Here is a 25051-nt window from a genome sequence, read left to right on the forward strand (position 1 = left end):
GACGTGGAGAGCTGACTTTGGGGGAGGGGTGGGTGGCCCCATTTTGAAGACAGTGCTTTTCTGTTGAGTGGGGGGGCGGGTCAGAGGAGGGGTTTGAGAAGTTGGGGGGCAAGTTCTGGCCCCCACTGCTGTCAAAGATTTTGTGCTGAGAAGAGACTTGAAGGTGCCACGCCAGAAGCAGAGGCATGGCTAAGATGATTCCTGGATTCCTGGAGAAACACAGGCTTGCAGCAGCTGGTGGCTGTGGAGGTGGTGGCAACGGTCAGCTTCCGGCTGGACTGGATGTAGGCAGGGAGAAGACAGGAGGCAAGGGTCATGCCCAGGCTTGCGGCCCCAGCCGCAGGACAGGACCACGTCGGCAGGCTGCGGGCGGGGCTGGTTGGGGGCTGGGAGGCCCAGGAGCGGACGAGTGCAGGGGGCCCTGGGGCAGAGGCTCTAGGCCAGAGGGGCAGGGCGGGCGTGGGAGGGTGGGGCCAGGGAGCAGCCGGAGATGTGATAAGAGGCAGGACTTCACTCGGGGTGCTGCAGGGGCCAAGCTGGGAAGGGCTTGTTCTGCTGGCTTTCTGGAAGGATCCCTAGGCTGCGGGGGAGGGGTGGACTATGGTGGCTGGAGGACAGGAGGACGGGAGGAAGCTGAGGGAGACGGGCCCACAGTCAGGGGCCAGGTGTTGGTGGCCTGGACGAGAGGGGCCGCAGCGGGGAGACTAGGGGTATCCTGGCTGGGGGGCTGGAGAGGAGCAGAGCTGGTGGAAGGACACGCTCTCTGTGAGGTGCTGAAGGGGACACCCCACACATGCTGCCTTCCACATCACTGTCCCCAGAGGCAGCCACGTGGCCAAGGGTGCAGCTTAAACTCCTAAGAGTCAGAGCTCTGGCCACCTCCCTCTTCCTTCTGAGCCCCCAGCCTCATCCAGCCCTGACCGCCACTTCGTGGCCATGGCCTTCCCCTGCCTCACTGGCTTTTTTAGTTCTAAATTCTGCCCTGGAGTCAGGAAAACTCACTTGGCTCTAGGACTAACCAACAGCCCAGCCGAGCTGGCAGGACATCACCCTTTGTCCTCTATCTGGAAAACCCCAGTAGGTGAGGGCAGCGGCCACGGTCTCAGGTCACAGGGGCTCCCTGTCTAGTACCTGCTTGCCCCTGGTGATGGGAAGCTCACCACCACTGGGCCCAGTCGCAGAAAGGAGTTGGCTCTGCACGGGAAGACCGTCTCCACTCCTTCGAGTGGGCACAGAGGCCACCCTGTCCCCTTGCTGGGCCTCTATCGGGGAAAACACCTTCCTTCCTGCCCTTCGGAGGCCTTGTCTGGACAAGCCCTGGGCCCGGCCGTGTGGGCGGGGTCACCGCACATGTCTGGGGTCAGTGTTTCTGACCGGCTGTCCTCCCTACAGACAGGGTTCCCCGAGTTCGCGGACGGCCGGGAGCAGCCCTGTAACTGAGGTCCCCACGGGGACCTTTTCCTTAATAACCTGGGTCTCAGATGCTCGTAGTGGAAAACTGGGACACAGATCAGAACACCGAGACCCCCCAGGGGTCTCAGGCAGGGAGACTCCTGGAGGACGTCGCCCCACCGGCAGGGCCGCCAACGACACCACGCCCCTTCCCCGGTCTCCGCTGCCTCTTCCTTGAATACGGAAGGTTCAAGGGCCCGCCGGCAAGACAAGCCGGATCGGAAAGTCCTTCCAAAGGCCAGAAATGCGAGGGCCATTCCTGCCGCGCGCCCGGAGGGCGTGGGGGTGGGGGGGGGCACCGGCCGGCCCGCCTGGCGGCACCCGGATCAGGCCTCAGTCTCCGCGCCCCAGGAGGGTGCGGGAGGGGGTTGGAAAGAAAAAGCGTCGAAGCGCCTCCGCGGGACCCCGGGAGGGAGGGGCGAGCGGCTGGCGGGGCCTGGGCGGGGCCAGTGGGGCGGGGCTTGCTCGGGCCGAAGCCTTGCGGGGCCAGGCGGGGGCGGGGCCCGACCCTGCCCGGGGGCGGGGCCTATCCGGGACGCATCCTGACTGGAGGAGTGGGGCCTGGTGGGCGGGACCTCGTGGTAGGGGGCGGGGATTCGCCGGGGGCAGGGCCAGGCGGGCGGACTCCGGCCGCGCTCCCGCCGGTTCCTCGTCCTCCCGGGGCTCCTCGGCCGCGTCTCCTCGGCCGCGTCTCCTCGTCCTCCCAGCGTTCGGGGTCGGGGTGCTCGTCCGCCCCCCGGGCTCGGGCCGGGCGGCGGCCCCCGGGAAGCGCTGTCCGAGCTCCGGCCCCGGCCGGGCGGACGCCGCCGCCCGCATGGCGGCCATCAGGGCGCTGGAGCAGTGGTGCCGGCAGCAGTGCGAGGGTTACCGGGACGTAAGCATCACCAACATGACCACGTCGTTCCGCGACGGCCTGGCCTTCTGCGCCATCCTGCACCGCCACCGGCCGGACCTCATGTGAGTGCGCCCGCCGCCCGCGCGCCGCCGGGGAGACCGAGGCCGGGCTGCTCGGGCCGGGGGCGGGGCAGTGAGCTGCCCCCGGCGGCCTCAGTTTGTCCGACCACCAGACGGAGCTCGGCCGGAGCCAGGACCTCCGGCCGCCCCCGCCGGCTTAGTCAGTCTGTGACTCAGGCCAGCGACCTGGGCTCTGGCCACAGCCAGCCTTCCTGGCCAGTCTCCCTGGGAAAGGGCCGGCACAGCTGCCCTTCTGGGCCCTCTGAGAGCCCCCACTGTCCTGAGACCTAGCCACCAGATCAGGGGTCCTTACTGATGGGAATGACTGTGGGGTACTGCCCCTACCCGAGCCTGTTTAGGCACCTTTAGGAATGCAGCCCCGGGTCACTGTGGGGGAGGGGCCAACAGAACTGAAAGCTTGAGACCACCCGGTCCAGGTCCCACTGGCCAGGCCTCAGTACCAGAGGGTGATAGGGCCAGAGGCAGGAGCCTTGGGAGGTGGGGAGGCCTGGGGACTAGGTCGTCTCCCCCCCAGGAGGGTCTCGGAGCCGAGGCTGGGAGGTGGACCCTGCCCTGCTGCCAGACCTTGTCCCCATTCTGGGCCCTCCGTCTGTTACTCAGTTAGCAAACACTCTTTGGCTGGGATTGGGACCCAGCTGGCTGGGACAAAGCTTTGTGCTGTGAGGCCCTGGCCCCCCGCATCGTGAGAATTCACAATGAGTAAAGCTGCCCGGGCGGGTGCCTGGGCTGGCCAGACAGAGGCTTGGGAAGGGTGTCCTCAGAAAATGCCTTCTGGGAAAGCAGGGTGTTTCAAAGTTCTCCCCGAGAAGTCGTGGGTGGAGCCAGAGGTGGGTGGAGCGGGTTTTCCAGGGAGCCCGCGGGTGGGAGAGGCCCGAGGCTGCACCTCCCACAGTAAGTGCTGCCCTCAGGGGTCTGCTGTTCAGACCGAGGCCCAGGGAGGGGGCATCCTTGCTTGGGGCACAGAGCATGTCGGGCAGAACCAGGGCTGGCACATGCCCTGTCCCCCTCCACACCCAGATGCCCCCTGTACCCCCGGGGACTGTCCCCAGGCCCTCTAGAGGGAAGCTGGTCTTAAGAAAGAGGCCCGCAAGGATTTCCTCCTGTAGCCGGGGGTTGTGAAATGCATGTGTGGAGCTGGTGGGCCGTGCTCTCTGCTCCCAGCCCCGGCCTGGGGATGTGCCTTGGTCGTCCTTGGAGCCAAATATCAGGGCAGTGAGTGTTCCACACTGAACAGCTGAAGCTGGGCTTTGAGGGGTGGGCTGGGGTCTTGGAGACTGGGGCATGAACTAGTCGTGGAGGCTGGGGCAGGCAGAGTCCTGGGGAAGGCTGGCTGGTGACTGAGCCCAGGAAACCCAGATGGGGTCAGCGGGAGCAGTCTGCCATTGGCGGAAAAACCGGCGGGTGCGGCCCTCTGCCAGCCCCTCAGCCTCAGGACACCGCGTGGGTGTAGCTGGAAATCTGGGGCCTTTCCGAGCCCCAGGAGTGCCCATCTGTTCTCAGCTGAGCTGGAGTTGGAGGCCTTTGTGTGTGTGTGTGTGTGTGTGTGTGTGTGTGTGTGCGCGCGCGCGCAAGCCTGTCTCAGCATGCACTGCCCACAGGTGAGCACAGGCGTGCACATGTGGGTGTGTCCGTGTCCTGGCCAAGCTGGTGTCTTACAGCCGTTCCGATAACCATTATTGAGTGCCTGCTGTATACTCAGCACTGCGTACTGTGCAAGGTGGCCTTGGCCCCTGCCTCAGGCAGGGACTGATGTAGAGACGGACAGCAAACAGACACATGGACAGAGGCTCCGGGCAGCTCCGGGTGGTGGTAAGGGTGGGGCAGGGGCCGCTGGGGGGAGGAGGAGGGGTAGAGTAGCCGCTTCCTGCTGGCTTGGTGTCACCTGCCCCCACTGGACTTTCAGCTCCAGGGGGTGGGGATGTCTGCTTTGTGCACTGCTGTGTCCCCAGTGCCTGGAACCATATCTGGCATGTGCCAGGCGCCCAGTAGCTAACAGCATGCAGCTGGAGGTCGACAGATGTGGCTGGTGCTTGGGGCCCAGCAGGTACGGCTGTCGTTGCCAGGTGAGGGCTCTGCAGGCGCCTGGGAGCAACAGACAGGGGCAGAGGCGGCCTGTGATCACAGAGGCAGGGATGGAGGCATGTGGCTGCAGCCGGGGAAGGCCACCGGAGGCTAGAGGGACATGGAGCTTCCGCAGGGAGCTCAGCCCTGCCGACACCTTGATGTTGGACTTCCGGTCTCCAGCGTGGAAGGGAGTAAACATCTGTTACTCTCAGCCGTCCTGTTTGCGGATGTTTGTCACGGCAGCTGTGGGCGACGCGTCAGGCTCCTGTACGTGGCGGGGCCTGGAAGGGACTCCAGAGCTACTAACTGGTGGGATCCCATGAGCGTGGGCCCACGTGCATCACGGGCCTCTGTCTGTGCCCTAAACACCCCTACGCCACCTCTGGTTCCGGCCATGCCTCTGGGCAAGGGGGTGGCCTCCCCAAGAAGCTCTGAGCCGTCCCGCCGGCCCTGTGGTGCAGGACGGGGAGGAAGCACGTGGGAACTTGGCAGGGTGGCTGTCCTCCCTGGTCAGACCTGGGTGACACTTGCCCCTTCCCTCCCCATCCTGTGAAGACCCCCTGGCTGCAGGAAAGTGGACATCCTGTCTCTGCGTCTCCTAGCTTTGCCACCAGGAAGGCCTTCCCTTTATCTCATCTTAGGCCTTCCTTCTGCCTGTCTCCTCCTGGCGCCCAGCGGAGGAGCAAAGCCCTGGAGGAGGGGGCGCTGAGCCCGCCAGTGGGTCCTCACGGCGGCACTGCCCAGCGGGACCTGGCGTTCCCCTGTGCCCTGCGCTGGGTGGGGCGGCAGGCTCTCCCAGCCGTCTGTGCCTGCCCCCAGCCCGCCTGCCAAGCCCACCCTGCAGCTGCAGCTTGCACAGCTGGGCCTGGAGGTGCCTGCCCACAGGGTCTGCTTCCCGACTGACGCCGCACCTGCCCGGCAGCCAGGTGAGCTCAGGAATGGCTCAAAGTAAACACTCCCGTTCCACCTCCAGGCAGTAAACCTGTGGGGCTGGACCTGGAGGGACCAAGGCTCCAGGAGGCAGGAAGGCGGGCGGGCACGGTGCCAGGGCGGGAGCCCTTCCCAGAGGCAGGGCTTCCTTCTCCAGGGCCTTTGAGGCGGGCGGGCCGCTGGAGCCCACCCCCTTGTGCTGGGCAGGAAGCCACCTGGGGACCAGGCCCTGGCTCTGGCCCGAGAGCTGCAGTTGCCGCCTTCCGGCCGGCTCTTCACGGTGCCCGTGGGAAGAGGCTAGGGTCTGAGCCCCCGCCCCCGACTCCCCGGTCCGCCGCTGCAGGAGCCCCAGGCTGACCCCTCTTGGCTGCGTCTGCTCAGGTGGGGGGTCGGTCTGCTCCGGCTTGGGGGAGACCTGCAGCTGGACGGCAAGCAGTAGGGTGTCCTGGGACCCAGCTCCGCGCGTGGGGACCACACCCCGCCTCACCCCGGTCCCCCAGCTCCGTCTGCCCTCCCCCGGCCTCTTCCGGGGCGTCTGCCTTGGTGTCTCTGGCCCCAAACCAGCTCCCCCCGCCCCAACACTCTCCTCTGCCCCATGGCCTCTCCCGTCTCCTCCCTGGTGCTTTGGTGCCCACGTGTCCCTCCGTCTGTGTCTCGACCTGTCTGTCCGTCTGTCCCCCCACTCTGCTCCCTGCTCCCCTTCCCCGCAGGATTAACCCCAGATGTGCTGGGGGCACCTGGAAAAAAGCTCTGCTTCTGGCATTCCCCACCCCCCTCCCCAGCCCCAGAGCCCACCCCCACGCAGCTGCTTTTAGTTCCAGGAAATAAACAGTGTGAGGTCAGCCCTCCAAGAATTTGGAAGGGGGTACACCCTCCCAAGAGCCCCCGGGGCGTTGGAGGTCAGCAGCCCTGCTCAGCTGTGGCCACGGGGGGCAGGCCGGCAGGGGCTGTGCGTGCCCGGGCACTCGGCCAGGCTGGGCACCGGCCAGGGCAGGGCACGCAGACCCAGCGAGTTCATTCATTCGGCCAGTGTTGCGACAGTGAACAGATGCCTCAGGGGCCGCTCGCTCAGCCAGCACTGGACAGAGGAGCTCGTCAGCAGCGTTTATGGAGCACCAGCTGTGTGCCTGGCCCCAGCCAGGGGCCTTGGAGTCCTAACAGAACATCCATGATTTTGTCGTTGCTGTGGTTATTTTATTTTTATTTTTGGCCACACCAAGTGGCTTGCGGTATCTTATTGCCCGACCAGGGATTAAACCAGTGTCCCCGCCCCCCCCCGGGGGAAGCAGAGAGTCCTAACCAGTGCACTGATGGGAAAGTCCGGGAACACGTCTGATTTACCTGGGGCGAGGGGGCGGTGCTCCGGGTCCCCGCCCACGGGTATGCAGGTTCTGACCCCTCCAGGCCTTAAACCAAAGCACAAGCTGGCGATGGGCCTCCCTGAGTCAGACCAAGGGATCAGCCCGCAGGGCCTGTTGGACAAGGTCCTGCAAACGGAGGCTGAGACACAGAAGGAAGCCGCCCCACCGGCCCGTCCAGGAGCCCCAGGCGGCTGTCCGCGGGGCCAGTTCCCTCTGGGCCTCTGCCCTGGACATGCGGATGCGGTCTGCTCCCCGAGCCTTCACTCTGCGCCTCTCTTCATCCACGTTTCCTGTTTAGAAGGACGGCAGGCGTTTTGGGTTAGGGTCCCCACTGACTTACCTTGATTCTCTCTGTGAAGTCCCTGCTTCCCAGCAGGGTCATGTCCTGAGGTCATGGGGGTTAGAGCTCCAAAGGGCCCCTTGGGGAGGATAATTCCGCCCGTCCCAGGGGATTCGCTGGTGGCCTGGGGTGGGCGCTCCTTGGCGCTCTCTAAAAGGGTTTGTGAGGCCTCTCTGACTCTGGCCGTTTCCACCACCCCGCTGGACCAGGGCGATGCTGGCCGAACCCCCTGCTGAGGGAGCTGTGAGCTCAGGTTCTGGGAGATGGGAAGGGGTGCTCTGCCTGTAAGGAACAGCGTGAGCCAAGGCCCGGAGGCAGGAGACAGGGAGTTTGGAGAGAGCTGGGTCTGGGTGGGGCATGGTCGCTGTGGGCCTGACCAGGGTGGTCTGGCCCAGCAAGGCGCCTGCGGGAGGCAGGTTGGCTTTTGTGCTGAGGGTGGTGGCCTGCAACGTGAGTGGAAGGGCGGTTCTGCACGCTCTGGCTGGCACACCTTGAGCCTGCTCGGCGGGGCTGGCCCCGAGTCGTGGGTGCCTCGACCTGCCCTGGGTTCTGAGACGCTCACTCTGGGTCTGCAGGCAGACAGGGTCCTGCGAGCAGCTGGCTGCCCTCCCCGCAGGACGGAGCCTCTGCATCCCCCCGGGTGAACCAAGGCCACCGCAGGGGGCAGAGGGCTTCCTTCTGCTTGTTTGGAGACAAAACAGACCTTGTTATCCTGCCCTGCAGCGCCGAGCATCTTGCTGAGGACACGGCTGTTTTGGTCAGTGACCCAGGGCAGATCTGGAGAAGAGATTGGGCTTTCAAAGGGATGGTTGGGGGCGGCAGGGAGGGGGTGCTCCCGAGCCCCCAGATGCTGAGGTCACAAGGGCCAGCCTGGCTGGGAGTCCCCGGGCGATGGATGGAGCCCGGCCAGTCCTCGGGCCACGGATGGTGGGGGAGGGGAGGCCAGGCCGCCACGCCCACCTTCCCGCCCGCCGTCATTTTTCCCCGCAGACAGGTCTGCCGGCCGCCCTGTCCGCACAAAGCACCTCTGTTCTCCCGGGTGGTCTCACATCTGGGACACGTTACCTGGGAGGTGGGGGTCCAGGCGGAGACTGGGAGGGTCCCGAGGAGCCGGGCAGGGCAATGAACAGCCAGAGGCCCGTGGGCCCCTCCCGATGTGTGGCCCAGGGCCGCCTCAGTTTCCTCACTTGTGTGCTCGGCCTCCCCGGGACGTCAGGGGTCGGGGGTCCGTGCACGGTCAGGGCTGGGAGCCAGGGCCTCCCGGGCCAGGTGGCTGCGGGGTCTCCTCTCCGTTTGTGACCCTCCCAGCTTCGAGCCAGCGCTGTGGCCGTCAGCAGCTGTGGTCGCCCTCTTAGGTGGGGCCCCAAGAGAAGAGGGCCCTGCCCGGCTCGGGCAGCACTGGGGTGCAGTGCTCAGCTCTCTGCTGTGCCCCGAGGCTTCCGGAGCAGTTCCCCCCAAAGTGGCGAGGCTGCCGCCCAGCACGTGGACAGACAGATGGACCCGTATGTGACCAGGCCTCCCGGAGGCGTCGGGCCGCCCAGCTGAGCGTCCAGGGCCAGGCCGGCTGCCTGCTGGGGCCCGGCTGTGGCTTCTGCCCGGACCGTCCTCCCGGGGGTGCCAGGCGGTGCTATGCGGAGTCCCAGGGCCCGCCTGGAGCCGGTGCTAGGCTTCTTCCCCTTCCGGAGCGACCTCTGTGCCTCGGCTTCTCCAGGCCGGGCCTGGGGCCCCTGCACACTTGCGGGAAAGTGCAGGGTGGGGGTGGGCATGGGGGCTCTGACATCCTCAGCCTGGAGGGTCTGCCCCCCTTGGGAGGACGGCTGGGCACTGGTGGGCACGCTTAAACCTCAAACGCCAGGACTCTGGGGCCTTGACCCTACTCTGGTCCTGCCGTCCTGCTGTGTGGCCTCAGGCGTGTTACGGAGGCTCTCTGTGCCGCCTCCCTGTCTGTGAGGGGGGCGTGGACAGAGCCGGCAGGTGCGGGGCAGTGTTTGTACGGAGCCGAGGACAGCAGTGGGCTGGGTTCATACAGGGAGCGAGGGGAGCCCGGAGCTGGCACGGGGCCCGGCCTGCCCTGACCACTGGGCCGTGCGCACCTCCATCTATGGGGCCACTCGCTCGGGACGCTGGCCTCTCGGGACCCACAGGCCTGTCAGCTGCCTGCCAGGGGGCTGCCTTCCCTGAGCGGGGGCCTGGCCGGGCTGACCGCTCTGCCACCCGGGGCCTGCTTCCAGCCACACCTAACAGGCGGCGCGGTGCTTGGGGCTCGGCCTCCACAGGGCGAGAGGTGAAGGCTGCAGCTGGGGGCCCGTGTGGGCCGCGGGGGCCCGGGTCGGCGGAAGCGCTGGACGGCCTCCCCGGGCCAGAGCGGGGCCGGAGCCTGCAGCCTGCTGCCCAGCCCTGCCCTCCTCACGGTTGCCGTGTGACCTGGTTCCTTCCTGGCCCCCACCCCGGCCTCAGTTTCCCCCTCCCCCCAGGCTCTTCTGGCCCCTCCCTTTCTTGGACCCTGAGCTGCTTTGAACACCAGTGTTCTTATTTCCAGAAACTTCGATGCTCTCAGGAAGGAGAACATTTACGAGAACAACAAACTGGTGAGTGCCTGCTGGTGCCCCCGGGCCCGCGTCCCAGGAACCCCCGTGGGGTGACATCCCCGGGGGCTGCCTCAGGGTCGCCACTGCCCACAGGCGGTCGGGGAAGGGCCAGCCCACGCGGGGCGACCCCGCTCCCAGAGCAGCCCCTGATCTTGAAGCCAGGCCTTCCCGGTCCGTCTTCTTGGACCCTCCTTCCCACCCGCAGCAGAGCAAGGGGGAGTGGGCCGGGCAGGGCTCCGGGGGTCCTGGGACGGCCTGCTCTCAGGCTAATGGCCTCAAGTGCTGCCTGGCCCTCCCACCGTGAACCCCTCTGGGCCAGCCTCAGCTTCTCTGCTGCTCAGCGAGCTCCTGACTGCCCACTGATGCCCAGTGTGCCGGCCCGTGCTCACCACGCTCCCTTGCGGGCCCGTCCGGGTGCAGCCCCCGCTCAGCGTGGGCGACGGGAATTTAAACATAACTTAATTGATGTGAAATGAAACGGTGTTTTCAGTTCCTCAGTGGTGCTGGCCACGTTTCAGACCCTCACCAGCCACGCGTGGATGGCTTGGAATGGGATGGGACGAGGGCGGAGGCTGGAAAAGAAAGAGGAGGCTGGAACAGAGGGGGAGGCTGGAACAGAGGGGGAGGCTGGAACAGAGGTGGAGGCTGGAACAGAGGGGGAGACTGGAACAGAGGGAGGGGCTGGAACAGAAAGAGGAGGCTGGAACAGAGGGGGAGGCTGGAACTGAGGGGGAAGTCTGGAACAGAGCTGGAGGGGAGGCTGGAACAGGGAGGAGCCTGGAGCAGCGGGCAGCCTGGGGTGTGGGGAGAACTTGGCTTTTTCTCTGAAGGCTGTTGTTCTGGGAGCTGCCCCTGGTGCCACAGGGTCTGTGCAGGGCAGGGGGCAGCCGGAGGAGCCAGATCCCGCCTGTGTGTTGAAGGAGTTAGAGGCGGTGGGAGGCCTCTGTATCTGGCGTGGAGGGGCCGTCACTGCTGGGGGGCTGCAAGTCTGTAGGCCCAGGAGCCTCTTGGATGCACAGAGATTGGGGGAGTTGTGGTAGTTTAGGGGAGGACTGGAACACAAAGTGGGGGGCCCACTGGGCGGGCAGGAGGGGGGAGGCAGGAGGGGGCAGGCCGGAAGAGCCCTCACAACGCAGAGCCTGGCAGGGGCGGGGAGGCGCAGAGGCCGCGGCCAGTGGGGAGCCCCTCCTGCCAGTGCCCCTCCCGCTGCCCCCGGCTTTGGCTCCTAGGACACGGGGCCCCATTGGCCTGGGGAGGGCTTCTCCCATGGAGAAAACTGCCCCCTGACCTGTAAGGCCCGTGTCAGCCAGGGGCGCACAGGTTCGTGGGTGGGGACCATTGAAGGGTCTCCACAGTGATGGGCTGGAGTCCCTGAGGACCAGGGCCCGGACCGGCCCCCAGCTCCTTCAATCCTGTTGTCAGGGTGCGATCCCCGTTGTACAGAAGGGTAAACTGAGGCCAGGGAGCCCACGCAGGCTGAGCAGACAGCAAACCGGAACCAGACCTTTCTGGGTGCCAGGCGGTTCTGCTGCCTCGGGCCCCTCCCCCTCCTCCGGGGGGAGCTGGTGGCCTGGCCCAGGAGGGTTGGGGTCTCCCGGCCCCCGCCCCACTGACCGCCGCCCTCCCTCAGGCCTTCCGTGTGGCGGAGGAGCAGCTGGGCATCCCGGCCCTGCTGGACGCCGAGGACATGGTGGCCCTGAAGGTGCCTGACCGGCTGAGCATCCTGACCTACGTGTCCCAGTACTACAACTACTTCCAGAGGCGTGCCCCCGGTGAGGCCCCGCCCCGCCCCGCCGCGCCCCGGGCCTGCAGGTGACCCCCGGGCCTCCCATGGCCCCCGCGGACACAGGCTCAGCCGTGCACCTCCCTGTCCACGGGCAGACACACCCAGCGCCCCCGTTCCCCTCCGGGCCTGGATCTGCCTGTCTGCACCCCTGGGGTCTGTGCCCACAGCTCCTGCCTCAGGCAGCGGGGCCGACCCCACATAGGCTGTCAGGCCTGACGCGGAGACCCCCTGTTTGGTGCTGACGGTCAGCTGGCCCTGGCAGAGTGCGGCTGCGAGCAGGCTGGACAGGGAGGGGCTGGCTCGGGGGCCGTCACTCCGGATACTTTGTGCAGCAGTACCCCCGCCTCCCGCCTCGCCTAGCCTCACTCGGGCTCAGAAATCCCCGGATCGCTCTGGGCTCAGGGCCAGCCTGTCCTAGAGCCCCACTCGGTGGGGAAACAGAAAGTCCCTATTCCCTGACCGCAGAGCAGGGCTCCTGGGGCTGGGGGGGAGGGTGGAGGGAGCGGGGGAGGCCAGGCCCTGCTGGGAGTGGAAGCCGTCGGGGCCACCCCCTGCCCCCGCCCATGCCCCCCACTCCAGCTCCCAAGCTGGCACTGGCACCTCCAGGGAACCCACACGGGGTGGGATGGGCCTGGACTCTCAGAGCCAGCGTGCGGGGCCTGGGCCCTGACCCCACATCTCATGCCAGCTGAGCGCACGGCCGGTGTCAAAAGGCCCCCATCCGACACCAGTGAGGAGCCATCTGGAAAGAAGGCCCCGTCCCAGCCTGCCCAGCCCACACCCGTCCCGGCCTGGGGACAGCCGCTGTCTCCAGTCAGCCTAAACCGCACCGTCCAGCGGAAGGATGGGGGCTCGGAGGGCCCCCCGCAGAAGGCTGTAAGTGCCCCGCCCCTCCCTCTGGTTCAGGGGTTCTCTGTCAGCTTCCCCCAAGCAGGGCTCTGGGGCCTGAGTGCGCCTGGGGTGGGGCGGTCCCCCTGGGGCCCAGACGTGGCCGCAGCTGCCCGCAAGACTGGCCCCCTGAGCTCCTTCAATGCTGTGTGATGGTGGGGGTGTGATGCCCACTGTGCAGATGGGTAAATGGAGGCCAGGGAGGCCCCGCAGGCCCAGCAGGCTGCAAGCAGCTGCTTTGCCCCACCCCTCCCCCGCCCGTTGGGCCCGGAGGACGCGCAGTGTGTCCTTTGCTCCCAGGCTGGCCCTGCAAGGTGAGGTGGAGACAGGATGGGGTAGGCGGTCACTCCAGGCTTCCCCGCCCTGGGCGCTGGGAATGGGGTTGGCTTTCTGCACCTTGGGGTGGGAACGGAGTTGTTGGAACCTGTCCTGGTCCTCAGGGGCCCCCAACATCAGCCCCCAGCCCCCTCCCCTTGGGCCAGGCTGGGTGTGAGGAGGGCGCGGGGCAGGCAGCTCAGCGGTGCCCAACCCCCAGGGCCAGGCCGTGGGGGGCTCCCTCAGCAGCACCTGCGGCGTCTGCGGGCAGCACGTGCACCTCATGCAGCGCCACCTGGCGGACGGGAGGCTGTACCACCGCGGCTGCTTCAGGTGGGCGCGCGTGTGCACGCTGTGTGCATGCACTCGGGTCTATGTGCATGTGCATGCACTTGTGAGTGTGTTCACTCGTGTGTGCGTGCGCTCGTGTCTGTGTGCATGTGCATTCACTCGTGTGTGTGCGCACTTGTGAGCGTGTTCACTCGTGTGTGCGTGTGTGCTCGTGTCTGTGCCTGTGCACTTGTGTCTATGTGCGTGTGCATTCACTCATGTGTGTGTGCACTTGTGAGCGTGTTCACTCGTGTGTGCGTGTGTGCTCGTGTCTGTGCCTGTGCACTTGTGTCTATGTGCGTGTGCATTCACTCGTGTGTGTGCACTTGTGAGCGTTCACTCGTGTGTGCGTGTGCGCTCGTGTCTGCGTGTGCACTTGTGTCTATGTGCGTGTGCATTCACTCGTGTGTGTGCACTTGTGAGTGCATGTGCATGCATTTGTGTGTGCGTGTGCAGTTGTATGTGTATGTGTGTGTGTGAGTGCCTGTGTGCACATGTACATCCGTGTGTGTGCTGGTGGGTATGGGCACTTCCCAGGATGTCCACAACCCTACTGAGGGCCTTGGGGGAGACTACCTCAAAATGATTAGGGGATGGGGTGTTTGTTGAGTGACTCACCAGGCACACGAGGGGACACAGGATGCACATGTGTGTGCTCTGGGAAGGAAGGAATGAACATGCATGTGGTTGGAGCCTTCCCTGGTCTCCCCGCCCCGCCCCCCAGGTGTAAGCAATGCTCCGGCACGCTGCACTCGGGGGCCTACAGGGCCACAGGAGAGCCCGGCGTCTTCGTCTGCTCCAGCCATCGCCCCGAAACCGCCTCTGCCAGCCCCACGTCGCCCAGCCTGGCCTCCAGGTGGCCTGGAGCCACGTCCATGGACTTGGAGACCCCTGGAGGCCTGAGGAAGACGCGGGAGGCGAGCGGACAGAGAGACACGGGGCCAAAGGCCAGGCTGCCCGGCTGGGACCCCGCGGCGGGCAGTGCGTCTGCCAGAGGTTCCACTCCAGCTGCAACCAACCCGCCGGCCCCTACCTCATCCCGAGTCCCCGCAGGGAGCCCAGCTGCGCCCAGGCTCATGGCGGGCCCTGCGGGGGGTAAAGCCAGCACTCACGTGACCAGCAGCTCCCTGACGATATGGCCGTCGCCATCAGGCAGCCCCCCTCCCACTGGGACCTCGTGTGCCCCGGACCCTTGCCCGGCCACACCGCAAGGCTGGGCCACGCCCCGAGTCACAGCCCCCCAGACAAAGCTCAGTTCCAGGCCGGCATCTCCGGTACCAGCAAGCACCCCAGCCTGGACCCCGTCATCCTCTAAGACCCAGCAGGCCCGGGAGCGGTTCTTCCAGACCCCCGGAGCCACCCCCGGCCCTGGCCCGGCTGCCGCAGACACGCCTTCCGGGGACAGCCGCAGGGAGCAGGCGCTGAGCTTCCTCCGCAAGGCCCTCCCGGAGCTTGGGGCACCCGGCAGGTGGGTGCAGGAGGGTCCTGGGGCCCGGTGGGGTCGGGGCAGCCAGGGAGGCGCTCGGGGCTCCGGCCCTGCCTGGCATGTGGTGCTGGGGCTGCCCGTCCCCGGCCTGTTTCCCGACCGGGCGGTGTGGGGCCTGAGCTGGCCGCGGAGAGCCTGGTGGCCATAGGCAGGGTCCGCGGCTGGCCCTGTAGAGCTGGCCGCGTGTGTGCGGGGCGCCTGGCCACGCTCAGTCCGCCGTGAGGACACCGTGCACAGATGAGGGAGCGGGGCCACGGGTGGTCCGAGCGTCGGCGGGGCTGAGCACGGCCCAGCACCTTCGGCGCGGGGACCCAGGGCAGGGGGTGGTGAGTAGAGGCGGGTCTCCGCGCTCGCGTCCTGGGGCTGCTGGACAAGCAGGGCCTGGGTGGCTGCAACCGCAGGCGTTGTTCCTTCACAGAGCTGGAGCCCTGGGTCCGAGCTCCAGAGGTGGGCAGGGCCGCGCCCCAACGCAGGCTCACGGGGCGCTCGTGGCCCCCGGCTCGTCTCTGCTGTCTTCACGGGCTGCTGTCTGTCTATCTGTCCTCTCCTCTCCTTTCCCCTCTTGTCTTTGGCGTCAGGGCCCCCCCCCATCCAGGATGAGCGAGTCCTAGCTTGATCTCACCTGCAAAGAGCCTGTTTCCAAATAAGGTCATGCCTGGAGCCCCGGGGGGGGACGGGAAAATGGGGGACACCGTGGCACCCAGTACATGCTGGAGGGTCCACGCCAGTCCGGTGACAAGGCTGTACCCACTGCCCGGAGCTGCCTCTCCCATCGGGGGCACTCCTGGCTCGGAGCTGCTGACACCGGCAGGTGCCAGGGCCTCCCAGGGCGGGCACGGGCAGGCAGACCCCCCGCCGCCACAGCGCTGAGGGGTGTCCAGAGCTCTCGGGGGCCGCGGCTGTGTGAGCGCTCCCGGGGGAGCTCCCCTGTGGAGCCCAGTCTGGGGGACCTGGGGGAGAGAACTGCCTTGCCTGAGGGGCCCAGGGCCCCATTTCCTGCCCGAGTGCGCCCCCCGGGGACGCGGTGGCCGTGGGCAGACCTCGTGCGTGTCATCAGGATGGAGTGCAGACTCCACGGTGCAGGCCTGGCTGCTCCATGCAGGCCGGGGGGTCAGGGAGGGAGGTCTGGGTGCCGCCCTCCCCCACGCCCTGCACGTGGTGCCTCGGGGGGTGTTCAGTGCCAGCCGACCCCAAAGCTCAGAGGAGGGTGACGCGTGCCAGGGCCAGATATGATGCCCACACCCGTGGCGGCCCTCTGGAGGGTGGGCCTCGGGAAGCATCTCAGGGAGACGAGGGGCTGCTTACTGCCTGGGGGTCGAGGGGGCTCCCACCCCTGCTGACACCCGTGCCCCCCCACAGGTCCCCCACCGCCGCTGCCCCCGTTCCCAGCTCCCATCCCAGATTCGAGGGGCCCGGAGCCAGTCCACCAGCCAGGGCGTCACAGCCCATATCCCCACAGACCCTCAGCCCCACCACAAGGACGGGGCCGCCCACCGCCCCAGGTGTGGGCAGCTCCTCACAGTCGTCCCAGGAGGCCAAGAAGGGCCCAGCTGTCTCCTCTGGGGCCGTCGGAGCCGGTGCTGGCTCCCGGCTGAAGCCGGAGGCCCCGCTGGCCAAGAGTAAGAGCCCCGAATGTGGGCGGGGCAAGGGCTGGGCTGTGGGGGTGGTGGGGCCCCTGGGGTCCCCGCGCCCAGCCTGCTGCTCTGTTCCCGGCCCGCGGTCTTGTTTCACAGCCCGGCTCCTGGGGGCCCGTCTAGGGAGCAGTCACCTGCTGTCCCAGCCCACCTGCCCCGCCACTCCGTGGTGACGGCGCCCGGCAGGGTACCCCTCCCGTGGGGGGTGCACCCACGGCCTGTGTCCCTCATCACTGCCCCGAACTGGCCATGGGGGCCCTGTTCTCTGAAGGCCCCGAGGCCCCTGGACTGCCCGGGCCTCGTGTTCCAGGGCCAGTGTTGCGGACGCTTTGCTGCAGGACTGTGGACCTGGCTTTTTCTGGGCTCTGGGGCTGCCCCCGAGGGCACCCGTGGGGTCACTGGGCGGGTCAGAGAACGCAGGACCCAAAGCATTCTTCCCACTCATTCGTGGTTGAGCCCCCGGCCCGAAGGCCACGCTGCCCGGAGCCGAGGAGGCCTGCAGACGGTCACCCCACACCCGCGCGGGGTCCCTGGGGCTCACACGCCCTGTTTGGCAGCAGAAGCGGGCAGGGACCCCCCGAGGCACACAGCACAGGGGGAAGTCCTGTGCCCAACTCAGCGCCCCTTCCCAGGAGCCAGGCTGGCTGCGGGGGCGCCCAAAGGTGGGGCGGTGGGAGGAGGGGGAGGGGCAGCCTTTCCCAGCAGAGCCCTCGCTCCCACCCAGGCCCGGGCGCCAGCCCCCAGGACAGCCCAGAGGACCGGCCGGCGGGGTGGAGGGCCCGCCTGAAGCCCGTGGAGAAGAGCCCCGCGCACAGGTGCGTGCGGCGGACTCCCCGGGGGCACCTAGCCTGCGGGCACCCAGCCTGCGGCCAGGGTGGGCCCACAGCAGGCGCTTCTCACAGGCCAGCCACACGGTGGCCACTTGGCACCCACGGCAGGGCCGTGTGCCGTCGGCCCGTGCGGGTCAGCTGTGGAAGCAGAAGCCTGCGTGGACAGGCCACGTGCCCTCGGGCCGCTGGACTCAAGGGGGTCAGATGGCTCCAGGGAGGGTCCCCCAGCCCTCGGATCCTCACTGAACCAGCCTGGAGGCCCCGGGGAATGAGAGCACCTGATGTGCGTCCCCCCAGGGCTGACCCCGGAGCCTGGCCGGGACCCCCACTCGCCACAGGCTTGGCAGAGGGGCGGGGAGGGCGAGAGGGCCACTCCAGGTCCGCGGTGCAGGGCGGCCGCCTGTGTGAGCCACGGGGGACCCGCCCTCATACACGCTCCAGGGGGCCCGTGTACCTCCGCTGACCTGCCTCTCTGCCCAGGGCCCCAGAGCCAAAGGAGCCTCGGGTCCTGGGAGAGCCGCGGGCAGGTGACGCAGCTGGGAAGGCCTCTGGGAGCTCCGCGAGGGGCATCCGCATCACGGTGACTTCCGTGCGGGTGGACAGGACACCGGGCGCGGCCGGCCCCGGGGCCAGCCTCCCAGGTACTGCCGGCCAGAGGCCCCTGACCCTCCTCAGCCAGGCAGCCCTGGTGTAGCGGGCCCTTTCCCCGGGGGCAGAGGAGCCAGTGGTCCCGGTGGGCGGGCGTGTGTGCATATGTGAGGTGTGACTGCATGTCTGCTCCCAGCTGCGCTCTGCCTCCCCAAAGCAGGTCCCCGGTGCTCTCAAGGGTCAGCCTTCTGTCCCCTTCCCCTCCCGTGGACGTGGCCAGCCAGGCAGACGTGGATCATGGCCTGACACCCGTGTGGGCGCCCCTCCAATGGGGCCCAGCTCAGGAAAGCAGGAGGGGGATGGCCCGGGCCTACCGGCCTCACACGCGGCTCGTCCCCCCGCGGGCAGCCACGTCTGCGTCTGCATCCCCTCTCAAGAAGCTGGCCGTCCCAGCCAGCCTGGATGCTTCTGGCGACTGGCTGCAGCTTGAACCATCGAGGAAGGAAGGCCCTGCTCGGAGCCAGAAGGAGGAGGAGAAAGGCCCTCCCCAAGGCAAACCAGGTAAGCCCAGGGCACACCGCATTCCTGCTTGGGGTGGCAGTTGGAGGGGGCTCCTTTGGAGAACGTGCCCCGTGGGGCTTTGGAGGATGCATAGGAGCTCATGGAGCCCAGAATGGAGGAAGACAGGCCTCCAGTGCCAGCAGGCTCGAGCACACCCGGAGGTGGCTGGGCTCTGTGTATCTGAGGTGAGGCTGGGGGTCTGGAGGGTCTGGGCTGGGCCCCAGGCCCTTCCGACGTGTAGGGACTGCAGGACGGGATACAGGCCCTGCCTTCCTCCTGGAGCCTGGCAGCGATGGGGCATTTGCTCCCAGCATCTCATGGGAAGGAGGGCTGGGGTGCTGGCAGGGTGTCCTTGCTGCCAACCTGGAGGAGGGCAGGGCCCGGGTGGGCACAGTGTCTCCCAGGATGTGTCTGCCAGCTCGCACCCTTTGGGCACCAGCAGGGGCTGCTGGGCCTGGCAGGCATACCAGGATGCCAGGGCATCCTGGGGGCAGAGCTGGGTGGGCCCCCTCCGGACCACGTCTGGGTCACGCTGGGCCTGGTTCCTGAAGAGGCTTGTTCTGCCCCTTCCCCAGGGAGGCCCCCGGGCCCAGCCAGCGTAGCCGCTCCACCTGCCAAGTCAGCAACCTCCCCGGTCAGGGTGAGTGGGCTGGGGTGCGGGTGGGTGAGGAGCTCATCCCCGGGCCCACGGCCACCCCCCACCTCTCACCACCCCCTCGTCCCCAGCTGCACCCTGACTACGTGCCGCCCGAGATCCAGCGGCAGGTGCAGGACATCGAGAGGCAGCTGGATGCCCTGGAGCTCCGGGGCGTGGAGCTGGAGAAGCGTCTGCGAGCGGCTGAGGGGGGTGAGTGCCTCCCACACCCTGGGTTGGGCCCCCCTTTCCTCCCCCGGTCGGGCCTCCCTCCCCGCCCAGCACCCTGACCTGGCCTCGGGCAGCATGGCCCTGGGCCCCTCGGCCCGCCCGCACCCAGCCCGCTCCTCTCCGTAGATGACTCGGAGGACGCCCTCATGGTGGACTGGTTCCGGCTCGTCCACGAGAAGCAGCTGCTGCTGAGGCTGGAGTCAGAGCTGATGTACAAGTGAGTGTCTGGCTGTGGCCCCCTGGACGGGCCTTCTCCGTGCACGTGCACGGGTGCACACACAGGCATGCACACGGACATGCTCACCAGCATCCACACAGGCGTGCTCACAGGTGTGCTCTCGGGCGTGCTCACGGGTGTGCTCAGGGGTGTGCTAATGGGCATGCTCAAGGGTGTGCTCACGGGCGTGCTTGGGCGTGCTCACGGGCGTGCTCACGGGTGTGCTAATGGGCGTGCTCATGGGTGTGCTCGCGGCTCTAACCCTAACCCCTCGGCAGGGCCAGGGACCAGCGCCTGGAGGAGCGGCAGCTGGACCTCGAGGGGGAGCTACGCCGGCTGATGGCCAAACCGGGTGCGTCCACCCAGCGGCGCGGAGCGGCGCCGGCGGGGCGGGGGTGGGGCTGAGGGGCTCGGGTGCAGGCTTCCCCAGGCCCTTGGGCTGGCTGCCTGGCTGAGCTCTCAACCTCTCTGTGCCTGGGTTTCATTCCTGGAAAGTGGGGGCAGTTCTAGCACCCCTCCTACGGCGGTGGTGAGGGTTGTGCGGGGCGTTCAGGGAGCAGCTGACGAGAGTCTGTTGGTGTCATGGTCCCCGCGGCTGAGTGCTGGGCTGGGGGTCCTGGCAGGCCCACCCACCCGCTGTGTGCCGCCCCGAGTCCGCGGAGTCTGGGACAGGCGGGCGGTGGCTGTGACAGCTGGGAGGGGCCCATAGCGCCCGCCTCCCGTTCAGGCGCTGTTCACTCACTCCCTCAGCCAGCGCTGCCCCTCACGGGCCCAGGGACCCCCCTTCTCCACCGGGGGAGGAGCCTGACCCTTGGAGAGTGGGGACACCGCGTCCCTGAGCAGGGTGGGGACAGCAGGGCTCCGCTGACACCAGCTGTCCCTGCAGAGGGTCTGAAGTCCCCCCAGGACCGGCAGCGGGAGCAGGATTTGCTGGACCAGTACGTGGACACGGTCAACAACCGCAGCGACATCATCGACTTCCTGGATGAGGACCGGCTCAGGTGAGGAGGTCCAGGGGGGTCCGGGTAAGGTGGGTCAGGGTGGAGGGGTTCCAGGTGAGGGGGGTCCGGTGAGGGGGGCTCAGGACCTCCCCTCCTGATCAGCCGGAGGAGACTCACCCTGTGCATCTTGCAGGTGGGGCCCGAGGCTGAGGGTGGGCCCTGCCAGGCAGCCCGGCTCCCAGTGCCTTCCCCAGTGAGGCCCCTGGTGCATCCTGGCCCTTCCGGCCCCGGGTCACTGTCCCAGGTCCTGCGGGGCCGAGAGGCGAGAACCTGCGCCGGGCGGGAGAGGGTTGTTCCATGCTGTGGCCCGCGGGCAGGTGGTCAGAGGGCTGGTGAGGTCGGGCGATGTGCGGGGGCCGCACCCCCGCCGCGTGCCCTCACTGCCGCTCCGTTTCAGGGAGCAGGAGGAGGACGAGGTGCTGCAGAGCATGATCCAGAAGCTGGGTGACTGGGGGCACTGGCGCGGGGAGCGGGGCCGTGGGGGCGGGGCGGGGCCTGTGGGTGGGAGGGGCGGGGCCCTCGGGGGCGGGGCCGTGGGGGCGGGGCGGGGCCTGTGGGTGGGTGGGGGCAGGGCGGGGCGGGGCGGGGGGTGGGCCGGCCAGCGGGCGGCAGCGGTGCGCGCCTGGTCAGGAAGGCTCACCGTGAGGGAGTGAGTCCCCCAGGCTTGAGGGGCCCCGTGGTCGGGGCGAGGGGAGGCCTCGTCCCCCAGATGTGCCCAGCCAGGCGGGTGCTCTCGGGGCAGGCGCTCAGTGTGTCCCCCTGGGGAGGGCGGCGGGGGCTCTGCTGGGGCCCCAGAAGGCCCCGCGAGTGGGAGGCCGTGGGGAGCCAGCCTCCAGGTGGGTGAGCGAGGCCCCTGTATTCACCCCCAGACCTGCAGAGGAGCGGCGAGGAGCAGAGGAAGAAGCCCAGGTTCCGCTTGTCCAGCATCTGGTCCCCCAAGAGCCGGAGCAGGACCCCCGAGTAGCTGCTTGGCGGCGCTGCAAGACCCTCGCCCGCGGGCGGGGTGGGACCCATGCTGCCCGCTCTGCGGGGTCCGGGGCGCCTCAATAAAGAAACTGACCTGTGGCCTGGGCTCCATGTCCTGTCTGGCCCTGAGCTCCTGGGCAGCACAGAGGTCTCAGCCACCGTCCACCTCTGCCGCTGCGTGGACTGGCCTGTGGCCTCTGGTGCTTGCTGCCTCTCTGGGCCCGGCCTGGGCCCTCTGGGATGGGCGTGCTGGCTGCTTCCTGGCCTGGCTGTGCAGACAGGCTGACGTGAGCCTTCCAGGAGCCGGGACAGGGCTGGGTCTCTGCAAACCGCACCCCTTCCTGGGGATCTCGGTCTAGATCTGTGACTTTGACCTTTGAGGTGGAGGCCAGCTGGACCCCTGTGGGCCGCGTTCCTGGCGTCCAGCAAGGGAGCCGGCACCGCCCTGCCCGCCCCTGGGTGAGGGGGCCACGGTCACGTGGAGCAGGCCTGAGGGAGCAGAGCTTCGTCCCAGACCCGCATCCTTGGTGGCACCAGCCCAGCCCCCTGGACTGCAGTCCCCTTCCCTCCCAGGGCTCAGCCTCCCAGCCTGGCACGCCAGGTCACAGCCATGTCTTCCTGTGGGGTCTGCAGCCACCCTGAGCCCACCGTGGTGGTCCCGCCTCAGGGCCCCTCAGCAACAGCAAAGCACCGACACTCCCCCAGCTGGTGACAGGTGGCGTCAGGACCCCGTGGGTCCCCATGGGGATGGGAGCCCCCGGCCGAGTGTGCCGGGCCCACCGGCTCTCAGCTCTGTCCTCACGGGCTGTGGGGCCTCTGCTGGGGTCAGGATGTGACCTGAGAGGGCGGGGGGCTGCCTGGTGTGGAGGTGGACTCCCTGTCCCGGCTGCGCTGCTCAGCCGCGTGGCCTTGGGCCAGGGCCCTGCCCTCCTTGAGCCTTTGGTGGCGATGACTGCGTGCTCCCTGTGAGGTTGATGGGGTCACGGGGCTGAGCCTGGCTCAGCAGTGATGGCGGAGGGGCTCAGAGACCTCCTGCCACCCCCCCATCGCAGCCAGATCCCTCTGGAGGGCGGGGTGACGGGGTGCATGGACAGCCCTGGGCGGTCAGTGGGGCCTGGGCCCTGCAGGGTCTTGGCCAGGTAGGGCAGCCAGACATCCTTCCGCAGGCGCTGGGCACCGTGGTGGCTCTGAGCAGAGGCCCGGGGCCCTCGCGTGTTAGGAGGAGGACCGGGAAGGGCAGCCTGGCGGTCAGCCTGACTCTCCCTGAGCGCCAGCCCCCGCGCCAACCTCCCACGCGGGCCCCCACGGCCGTGTGGCCTCTTCACCACCAGGGGGAGGCAGAGGGCCGCTCAGCAGAACTGGTAGGTCCACTTCAGGGACAAGGAGAGGGGCTCAGAGAGGTGAGACCCGCCCCCGCGGTCACACAGCAAGCGAGGTGTGGCCGGGGGCTGGAACCTGCGGCCCTCCACCAGCACTCCTGCAGCAGTGCCCTCCACGTGGCTCGGGAGCCCGGTGGGTGGGTACACAGGGCGTCTCGAGACGGGGTGGGAAGGATTCCTCCGGGCGTGTGTTAGGGGACGGCCCTGCTGGGGACATGCACCTCAGAGGCACCTCCTGCCCCCCGGGGGAGAGGGAGCTGCCCTCCATCATGGCTCCTCCTTGGGGCCCTGGAGGCCACCCTGGGGGTGCTGGGGGGCTCAGGGTAGCAGAGCCCCTGCTGACGGTCACACCCCCAGGGTCTGAGCTGCTGGCAGGCTGTGCTTGCTGTCCATGCCTGGTCATGGTGGTGTCCCTGGGGGCAGAGGAGGTACCAGGTCATACAGAGTCCATCCATCGGGGGCAGGGCAGGAGGGGCTGCAGGGACCACCCTCGAGGGGTATAGGTGGGGCCTGGCTTCACTGAGGCCCCCAACTTGGAGGGGAATCAGCTGGTGCTCCCGCCCCAGGGGACCCCGACGACTGCAAGGGGCCCGCAGCCCAGACGGGAGTGGGCACGGCAGTGTCCAGAGGGCACAGCGCTGACTGGGAGGCTTAGCTGGACCCAAGGCCACATCTGCTGGGCGGCTCCTGGGGCTTCGAGATCCACCTGTGCATACAGGAGGCGCTGAATATGGCCTTTCTCTTCCCAGACGTGGCCCGGAGGAACCGTGCTCCCCTCAGCTGACACGGTGGTGGGCTGTGTGTTCGGAGGCTGTTCCCCGGGGGCTCTCCTGGGGCCCACACGCGGGCCTGGGGCCTCACCGACGGACTTTCACGGCAAAGGCGACCCTCAGACCGAGGCCTGGCTGCGTGGAGGGTCCGGGGTGTTGAGGGGAGCTCAGGGTGGGGAGTGGGTGGCGTGGCTGCAGGAGGAAGGGCGAGGTGGCCCAGCAGGGGCTCCTGTCTGCCGGACCCCGAGCCCACCGGGAGCCTCCAGCCCGGCCTCCTCCCTCTGCTGCCGCCGTTGGCTCCGCCGCCCCGGCCTCCCCTCCACCCGGGGCAGACGTGGGGCAGCCCTGACCGCCCCTCGCCTGGAGCCCCGCCCTCCACAAGCCTGGCTCCTCAGAGGCTCCCTGAGCCCCCGGCTGCCCACCACCCTGGCCCATTTGGGGCTCTGGAGGTCACCCTGGTTTAGGTGCTTTGTCTCCTCGCCCTTCCTGGGCCTGAGCTTTCTCACCCGGGGAGGGGCTCGCGATGCTGCTGGGCGGCCCCGGCCCCCGGAGAGAGCCGGCCTGAGCCCCGGGCTGGCACCAAACTGCTGCAGGGAGGGGGGCTGCCGCCCGGGGCTGGAGAGCTGCGTGGGCTCAGGGGGGCAGAGCGCCCACAGGTGGGCGGCCCCTCCTGCCCTGCTCGGACCTGAGGGAGCCAGGGAGGGACAGGGCAGGGGTCAAGGCCTGGGGGTTCCTGGGGCATCTCAGGGCCGGCGGCCCCACCTCCCGAGCCCAGAGGGCGCTCAGCCTGGGGAGCCCCGGGCCCCCTGGAGTGTCAGAGAGAGGGTCTCCCTCTGGGGACCCCCTCCCAGCACAGCCCGTGGGCAGGAGTGGGGGACGAGCACGCACACGAGGCCCCCGTGGCTGTAAACAGCGGAGACCTCAGCGGGGTCCCGCGGCCTCCTTCACCCCCGAAACCCCCACTGGTTCGTCCCGACCCGCTTCTCAGCCATGTCCCCGGGGCTGGGGCCCGCGGGGCGTGCCCGGGGCAGGAGCCTCGGGCTGTGATGGACCCTCCCCCGGACGGCCCGGGATCCCTGCGCCCAGCCCCCAGCCACCTGCACTCCCACCCTAGAGGGAGGAAGGGCCCCCCTGGATCAGAGGCAGGAGGAGGAGGGGTCAACAGGGCCGTCCTTGGCTGGGCTGGGCGGGGCGGGGCGGGGCGGGCGGCTGGGGCGGGGCCCGGCCCTGGGGCTAGCGTGCAGGCGTGGCCTCGGGAAGCAGGCCCGTCTCGGGAGCCGAGGAGTCAGGTGAGCATCACTGCCTCTGCCAGGAAGGTGAGTGGGTCCCGGAGCAGGCCCAGGCCACACGGCGGGCGTGGCGGGGCCTGGACTCGGGTGTCCTTAGCCTCCATCTGGGAGGTGTGAGGGGCAGAGCCTGGACCCGCTGAAGGCCCCGCCCCTGTCTGGGGCCTCACTGCGGGGGGGCCCTGTCTGGCCGGGCTGGGCGGGGCGGGGCGGGGCGGGGCGGGGCGGGTGGCTGGGGCGGGGCCCTGTCTGGCTGGGCGGGGCGGGGCGGGGCGGGGCGGGGCGGGTGGCTGGGGCGGGGCCCTGTCTGGCTGGGCGGGGCGGGGCGGGCGGCTGGGGCGGGGCCCTGTCTGGCTGGGCCCAGGCAGGGGCCGCAGTCGCCCCACAGTCTGTGGTCACCGCTGTGGTCACGTTTTCACCTCTCAGCATCTCAGGCGTC

General features: G+C 68.5%; 2 protein-coding genes across 4 annotated transcripts; both read left to right on the forward strand.

The window, feature by feature from the left end:
* Positions 1 to 2039: 2039 nt before the first annotated feature.
* On the forward strand, positions 2040 to 21276 carry MICALL2 (MICAL like 2). Of its 3 annotated transcripts, none has more exons than XM_043456068.1 (17): positions 2040 to 2409; positions 9662 to 9710; positions 11341 to 11482; positions 12185 to 12372; positions 12920 to 13032; positions 13754 to 14497; positions 15875 to 16134; positions 16874 to 16964; positions 17460 to 17620; positions 17976 to 18128; positions 18704 to 18768; positions 18855 to 18975; positions 19120 to 19210; positions 19489 to 19562; positions 20097 to 20211; positions 20616 to 20655; positions 21081 to 21276. In XM_043456068.1, the coding sequence occupies exons 1-16, from the start codon at positions 2267 to 2269 to the stop codon at positions 20641 to 20643; spliced, it is 2538 nt and encodes an 845-aa protein (XP_043312003.1). In that variant the 5' UTR covers positions 2040 to 2266; the 3' UTR covers positions 20644 to 20655; positions 21081 to 21276. The 3 variants fall into 3 exon arrangements, with proteins under 3 accessions (XP_043312003.1, XP_043312002.1, XP_043312004.1); XM_043456067.1 differs by having other exon boundaries at positions 2041 to 2409; positions 20609 to 20655; XM_043456069.1 differs by lacking the exon at positions 2040 to 2409 and adding an exon at positions 6251 to 7879 and having other exon boundaries at positions 20609 to 20655.
* On the forward strand, positions 21224 to 24820 carry LOC122432903 (collagen alpha-1(III) chain-like). Its single transcript, XM_043455202.1, has 4 exons — positions 21224 to 21377; positions 21845 to 22001; positions 22184 to 22538; positions 23306 to 24820. Exons 1-4 carry the CDS (start codon positions 21224 to 21226, stop codon positions 24233 to 24235), a joined length of 1596 nt encoding a protein of 531 aa, XP_043311137.1. The 3' UTR covers positions 24236 to 24820.
* Positions 24821 to 25051: the final 231 nt, after the last annotated feature.

The sequence above is a fragment of the Cervus canadensis genome, chromosome 32 (assembly GCF_019320065.1).
Source record: "Cervus canadensis isolate Bull #8, Minnesota chromosome 32, ASM1932006v1, whole genome shotgun sequence".
NCBI lineage: Eukaryota > Metazoa > Chordata > Mammalia > Artiodactyla > Cervidae > Cervus > Cervus canadensis.